The sequence below is a fragment of the Myzus persicae genome, unplaced genomic scaffold (assembly GCF_001856785.1).
Source record: "Myzus persicae strain clone G006 unplaced genomic scaffold, MPER_G0061.0, whole genome shotgun sequence".
NCBI lineage: Eukaryota > Metazoa > Arthropoda > Insecta > Hemiptera > Aphididae > Myzus > Myzus persicae.
Window position 1 is genome coordinate 214,005 of NW_019103925.1, and position 8,116 is coordinate 222,120.

General features: G+C 31.9%; 2 protein-coding genes across 2 annotated transcripts; both read left to right on the top strand.

Moving 5' to 3' along the window:
* Positions 1-3,368: 3,368 nt before the first annotated feature.
* On the top strand, positions 3,369-5,213 carry LOC111036433 (SCAN domain-containing protein 3-like). Its single transcript, XM_022318447.1, has one exon. It carries the CDS (start codon positions 3,444-3,446, stop codon positions 5,211-5,213), a length of 1,770 nt encoding a protein of 589 aa, XP_022174139.1. The 5' UTR covers positions 3,369-3,443.
* A 2,153-nt stretch (positions 5,214-7,366) lies between these two features.
* On the top strand, positions 7,367-7,889 carry LOC111036424 (zinc finger MYM-type protein 5-like; the record flags this gene model as incomplete). Its single annotated transcript, XM_022318433.1, has 1 exon — positions 7,367-7,889. A coding segment is annotated over exon 1 (523 nt), but the record flags the coding sequence as incomplete, so codon positions are not given.
* Between the last annotated feature and the right edge of the window lie 227 nt (positions 7,890-8,116).

Genomic DNA, 8,116 nt, shown 5'->3' on the forward strand with positions numbered 1-8,116 from the left:
TTAATGACTTAACTAGTTAAAAAATCAGTTTTTCCGGCTCCCGGTCTATTCCTTCACCGTCCACGACGCACAGTGGGCCAAATCACTATTTTAGGTGGACAAAATTTTTTTTAACTTTTCACTTACTCTAAACATGTTCGTTGAGGGAAAAATAAATAAAAATAAATATATACATTTATTTGATTCAAATTGACAAAATAATTTTCCATACCTTCTTAAATTATGTTTTTCCGAGTCTCGGTGTGTACTAAGTAAAATACTTAAATTCATTATCATATCATTTAATATTTAAATAACAAACATGTATGCAAAATATGAGTACTTAAAACTGTACAACAAAATGAATCTAACCCTTATTATTTTTATTTTTCATGATGATATAACTACATAAGTAATAAGTAAATAATTTTAATATAAGATATTATATACCCAGATTATTAAATTAAAAAAAATTAATTCTTTGTACTAAATTTTAAAAAAAGAAGAAGATATTTACATAATATTACTAAGTTTCTAATTTATAAAAAAAAATTCAACTTTCATCACTATCAATGTCTGTAAAACAGTCACTTGAATCAAAGTCCGAGTCTTCAGTACTATTATTCGAATCTAATTCTAAATCTCTAGTAGTATGAGTTTCTATAATATCACTTTAATAAATTTATTGCTTCAGAACATAATTTATTAATTTTCTTCTTTTTATTTTGTGTACTTTTAGAAGTAATGAGAGGGTCAGATTAAATTAAAAACATATGTAAGATATCAGTATTGGAGTATATTCTTGAGGTTTTACGAGTGTTTTGTCGACTAAATCTTATGTAGTCCTTGTTTCGTACTTCTTGCGCTTCTTCGGACGAAATCCCGATAGGAAAAGAAGTAAGCTGTATGACTCTTGCACCATGTACCAAAATCTTATGGACGCTCGGGGGCATTCTATTTTCTATACCAACCATTACCAGGGATACAATATTGCAAATATAACTTTAAAGTATCCAACGAATTCAAATCCCTCATTAACCCACTTATCTCACTTTTAACAACAGTCATCGACAAGTCATTAGTAAATAATATCAAATGATAACAACCAAACTCCTCCTTTATCAATACTACTCTGGAACGTAAATGGAATAACCCACAATAAAAATGAACTTCAATATTTACTCTACGACAAAAAAATAAATATCTCTCTAATTACAGAAACACACTTAACACCAATAAAACATTTCAACATACCAGGTTATACAACAAATCGAACAGATCACCCCGACGGTACTGCATACGCCGGTACTGAGGTCCTAATTTCTTCCACGTTATTACACTATGCATTACCGTCATACCAAAAGACTTATTTACAAGCCACAAATATTCAAATAGTACTCAACCATATCCCCATCACAATATCATCGGTTTACTGCCACCCCATAATAAAAAAATTACACCCCCTCGTCACCAATCATTCCTAAGAACAATAAAAACTCATTTATTATCGGCGGCGACTTTAATGCAAAGCATACTGCATTTGGATGTAGAACAACTAACCCCGGAGGCCAAACTTTTTATAACACAATTTTAAACAATCACCTTTCCTACATTTCACCTGATGCCCCTACCTACTGGCCATCCCATACATACTTGATTTCTTCATAACCTCACTACCAAACCACTTAAATAATAGTATAAAAAACCTCGAAGAACTGTCCAGTGACCACTCCCCAATTCTGCTCCAACTAGGTGGCAAACCAGAAAACATTAACAACACTCTTCACCCTGGACAAATAAATTACAAATTATTTCAAAAAAAATTAGACGAACACATTTCTTTAAATATCCGATGAAAGTCTCGTGACGACATAGACAACGCTTCACAATTCCTTATTACAACCATCCAAGAAGCTATAACACACTCTATCTCTTCACCACCAAATCCAAATATACCAATAAAACCACACCGATATACTTATTTACCCCAAGATTTAAAAGAATTAATTATCAAAAAACGCCAAGCAAGAAAAATTTGGCAACAAACACATTACCCAGATCACAAACACGAATTTAATAAGCTTATAAACAAATTAAAAAAGGAGCTGCAAACCTTCAAAAACAATCAATTCCACTCATTTTTGTCATCACTCACACCTTCCAATAATTCCTTATGGAAATCAATAAAAAACAAAACCAAAAAAAAGTTTTAATCCCCCCTTAACAAATCCTAACAACACTTTAGCCATAACCGACAGCAAAAAAGCAAATTTATTTGGCAACCGCCTATCAGACATTTTCCAACCCTACCCAAACACAAATACTAGCCCAACGACCCACATAGAAAATGTTCAAACTTTTCTTAACAGTCCACTACCTATGTCACTACCAGCCAAACCAACTACACCAAATGAAATAAAATCATATATCACTAAACTACGCAACAATAAATCTCTAGGGTACGACCAAATTAATAACAAAATACTTAAAAAATTAACAAACAAAACCATACTTCTTCTCACTCACATATACAACACAATGCTCAGGTTATCATCCATTCCCCCAATATGGAAATTCTCAACAATAATATTAATTGCTAAACCAGAAAAACCAAAGCAATTAGTAACCTCATACCGACCGATAAGTTTATTACCAACGTTAGGGAAACTTTTCGAAAAATTATTACTTAAAAGAATAACCCCTATTATTAAAGAAAATAATATCATCCCAAACACCCAATTTGGATTCCGTTCATATCATTCAACAACCCACCAAATACACAGAATCACCGATAAAATATCATCATCGTTCGAAAAAAAAGAACACTGCCCAGGTGTATTCCTCGATATTGCTCAAGCATTCGATCGTGTATGGCATGACCCAGTCTTTCTCAAAGTGGGCGATAGCGCCCCCCTGTGGGCGTTGGCAGCCTTTAGGGGGACGGTAGGATGCCCGGGTTAGGAATGCGGAGGAATTTTGGGGGCGTTGAGTTGGGTTTAGGGGGCGATACAAAAAAAAAATATATACACATTTTATTATATTAAAAAAAAGTCTTATTTATATATTTATACATATATTAATACAAAATGTAATATAGTAAATCTATATTTATCAAAAAAAAATACCACACATTCACTGATCGCGGATTAACTAATAATATACCACCAATACGTGTGCGACGCGATGGCCCACGGGTTTCCAGGTATTGTCGTGTAGATATAAAAAGTTCCTAGAAATTTCGTCGATGTCGTCGTCGGTATTTAATGATCATTAGCGTTATCGTAACGGCGACAATAGTCGATAACTTAGTATTTATATTTTATTATTATATTACGTATTATATTGCGTCCAATATACGAGGCTTTAGTATACGATTTGGTGTCGAACCGCGCCGACCGCGTTAAGATTTTGTTTTTATTTTTTGTGCACGTATAAAATATCTACATATTTCTGAAGTGAAAACTATGTCGGAAGCAAAAAAGAAAAAAAGACAATACAGTGCGGAATACATAAAATACGGATTTATTCAAAGTCGGTCAAATCTATCATCACCAATGTGCCTCATATGTCAAAAAACATTTTCAAATGAAGCAATGAAACCTTCTCGAATGCTCGATCATTTTAATAAAATGCATTCAAATATGAAAGACAAAGATGTGACTTACTTTCAAAATATGGAAAAAAAGTACGTAGCTCAACCTACTTTATCAACGCTTTTTTCTGCGGCTTCTAAGCAAGACAATGATGGGCTTCGTGCGTCGTACAATATATCACTATTAATTGCTAAAACAGGCAAACCACATACCATTGGGGAAGACTTAATTTTACCAGCAATAAAAGAAGTAATAACAACTGTGCTCCATAAACCAGCGGCAGATATTATCCGAAAAATTCCTTTGAGCAATAGTTCTGTACAAAGACGAATTGATGAGATGGCTGAAAATATTGAAGAATCATTGTGCAATCATTTGAAGACTTGTCAATTTTCAATTCAGTTGGATGAGTCCACTTTACCAACTAATGAAGCATTATTGTTATCATATGTGAGGTTTATAAAAAATGAGAAAATATGTCAAGAACTATTATTTGCGAGAAATTTAGAGACAAATACAAAAGGAGAAACCATATTTAATACACTAGAAAAGTTTTGTGATGAAAAGCAAATCCCTCTGAAGAATATTATATCAATTGCTACTGATGGTGCCCCAGCTATGACAGGGCGACACAAAGGCTTCATAGCGTATTTAAAAAATAAAGTTCCAGACGTGCTTGCTGTACATTGCGTCATTCATCGCCAGCATTTAGTTGCAAAAAATCTGAGTGAACGCCTGCATACATCACTGCATTATGTTATTAGAGCAGATAATAAAATCAGAAGCAACTCACTAAATGACAGATTATTTAGTCAACTTTGCGTTGCTAATGATGAAGATTTCAATCGATTGCTGCTTCACACAGAAGTGCGCTGGCTGTCAAAAGGTACTTGTCTGACTCGATTTTACAATCTGTTTGACTCTGTGATAGAGTTCCTGAAAAACAAAGACACAGGACTTCGCGATAACCTCATCACATCAAAGAATGATATTTCGAACTTGACAGACCTCTACAAGTTATTTAATGATGTCAATCTCCAACTTCAAGGTGACGACTTGAACTTGATTAAAACAAAAACTGTCATTTCTACATTCGTTGCCAAACTGCAATTATACAAGAGAAATATTGGTAGACGTGAATTTAATAACTTTCCTAATTTAGCAGCAGCATCTTTTATCAACGATGACTTGGTTGTTTACTGTCAAAACTTGGAGAACCTCCACAATGATTTCAAAGAACGATTCCAGGACATTTTAAACATGGACATACCAGACTGGGTATTAGATCCTTTTTCGAATGTCAGCACAGCAGAATCATCCCAGTTAGAAGAACAACTTTTAGAATTAACCACAAATGAGGAAATCAAATTCAAATTCAAAAATGGCTATCAAGAATTTTGGCTGCAAAAGCCAATCATGGAACTGTACCCTAGTTTATGGTCGATTGTTCAACGATTTCTGATAGCATTCCCATCATCGTATTTGTCTGAACGTGGATTCAGTGCTGTAGCAACACTGCTAACAAAAAAGAGAAATCGGTTGCTTGTTACCGAACGCGGTGATTTACGGCTGTTTTTAAGTAAATTTGAGCCAGATATTAAAAAACTCGTTAATGCACATCAAGTTCATCCATCACATTAAGTAAATTTTATATTTTTTCATAATTCATAACTTTTTTAGCATGATTTTAATAAAAATAATTTTAATGTGAATAATTTTAATTATAAATGTTTCATTTTAATAAAAATACTTTTAAGTATGAAAAAGTATGCGTTTTAATTGCTGTCATCCAAAAAGCTAATTTAAAATTTATGTTAGAACTCAGAAATTAGATATAGCGTATTTATATATTATCAATTGTAATATTTTTTTTTAAAAGACATAACAGATGCTAAGTTAAATTTTTTTTTTTTGGGGGGGGGCGCTAGAAAATTGTTGATTCTCAAAGTGGGCGGTGGATGAAATAAGTTTGAGAACCTATGGCATGACCAGTGCCGGCGCGATGGGTGTGCACGAAGTGCGGCCGCACAGGGCCTCGTGCTTAGTGCGACGAAAAAGGGCGAAAAATGATTAAGTACGATAAGATAAGAATATTCTGGATATTTTCTCGCCGACTCTTCAATTACTATTATTATAATATTTATATACATTGGTATGATTTCGTAAAATTGTATTTTTCGAAATTCGGCCGTCGCCGTATGTTGATGATGTTCGACGATTTTAGGAAAAATACACCCGTTACACCGATAAGCCGATAGCAAATGTTATTTTTATTCTTAGTTAGCTGTCCGTCATCTAAGTCTTAGTCGCCTGAGTAGTCCGATTAACGATTTCATTATACGAGACTAGAAAACAATATCGTTAAATTATTCCAAACATTTGTTATCCTCAACGCTCCATCTCCACGTACACGTATTCATTGCTCATTGGTATAGCTGTTCAATTTTACAGGTAAATAGAAAATAAACTAGTTAGAACAATGTATTTTAGAATAAGGATATTATTTTATTATGCTTTAAAAGTAAGTCGAACTAAACTCGAACCGAAATTTTAAATCGTAAATACATTACTATAATAATTTACTAGACACTAGTAAAATAATAAATAAAAAATAAAAAGTAACTGTCAAGGGCCAATTATCAACCAGACCAACCATTATCCGCTTTATTAATATTAAATAACAATTATCAATATCAATTTTAATCTTAATATTTAAGCGTGTTACAAATTTTGATTATGTAAATAATATCCAGGCAAAAAAAACTGCCTATATAGTATAAGGCTATAAATAATTCAATAATACAACCAATAGTTGTTGTCTGGGCAGTATCAAGGTTTTAATTGTATTGTTATAACTTATAATATTAAAATTAAAAATAATAACTATGCCACTAGAAAGAAAATTCAACTTTGCGCATCAAAAATAATAAAACTAATGAAGAATATATGTGTATTTTTCATTGATTTTTCGAACTTTGAATAGTTCGACCCACCTCTATTATGTTTGTATATTATGTCACGTTAAAGAAATTATCACAATTTTACTGTTTTTGCATTTTTGACATTTGGATGGATATGATTTTTGCTATTTGCTAATCTAAAATAATTTAATTATTAGAAAAAAAATATACATACTCACATAAACCATGAAATCTTTAAATTTGTAAAAATAAACCTACCATGTGTTTGTGTATATTATATTTTTTCTAAGGTGATTAACAAATATGGTTGGCCGTAGTAGAGACCTTGCTAGAACTTTTCAATCGGGAAGTCAAAAAAGAGCAAAAAAACAAAAACAAGACGATTTTTTAAAAAAACAACGGGGCGCTTTAGAAAAGTATGCTGGTATTGTTACTAAAACAACTGCGTCTTTAAATGACGAAGAAAATGTAGATTCTACTTTGCTTCATTCCGTTATTGATACAAGCCCAGACAATTTAAGCTCTATACGTGATTCTACTACTTTAAATTTGAATAGGACGATTGAAGAAAATCAAGTTGACAATAGCTTTCTAAATATTGAGAAATTTAATAATATAGAAGACTTAGATTCTGCTAAATATTTACCGGTTCAATCGTCTTCAAATAATGAATATTCTATAATTGATAGTGTTAATACTTTCGAAAATTCTATTGTTTACGATTTAAGTGATCCTGCATATTGGCCACAATGTATGAGTAATATAAATCAAGTTTAAATAGTAGAAAAGGGTCCAATTAGAGTCAAAAATTATACATTTCCTATCCAAGAAATAACAGGTCGAAAATTTTCAGTCGCGCATTTTAATAAGATTATGAGTAATGGTGAAGTAGTAGACCGAAGATGGTTAGTTTATTCGAAAACTATGGACCGTGTTTATTATTATGTATGTAAACTATTTGAACCAACATTAAACACTTGTTTGGCCAATGTTGGTTGCGATGATTGGGGGCATTTGTCTAATATATTAAAAACCCATGAAAGAAATAAAAACCACTATATTAACACCACGAAATGGTTTGAAATAAAAAATAATCTGTCTTTATCCAACACATTGGATAATGAGTTTTTAGCAATTTTTGAAAAAGAAAAACAACACTGGCGAAATGTTTTGATTAGGATCGTTGCAGCTATTAAATTTTTATGTAAACGTTCGCTGGCTTTCCGTGGTAAATCTGATATAATTTTAACTAAGAACAATGGAAACTTCCTCGGGCTTATAGAAATGCTTGCCGAATTTGATCCTACTATGATTGAACATATCAGTAGAATTAAAAACAAAGAAACTCATGACCATTACTTAAGTCACCAAATTCAGGACAAATTGATACAAATTTGTATATTTGTATATTTATTTAATCAACAACAACAACAACAACAATAATAAAATTACAATTTTCGATATGATACAATTTGTGTTGATACCTAATCTCTATAAGCGATGCTTGTGGTGAGATTAGGGAGTCTATAATTAATTAATAATTTTTCTTATTTCTATTTTACATTAATATCTATTTCTATGAAATAATATATTTTTAACATACATTTGTGCATTTATGCGTTT

Bases quoted from the DNA above. Each gene is read 5' to 3' on its own strand.
- LOC111036433 (XM_022318447.1), top strand. From the start codon at position 3,444: ATGTCGGAAGCAAAAAAGAAAAAAAGACAATACAGTGCGGAATACATA.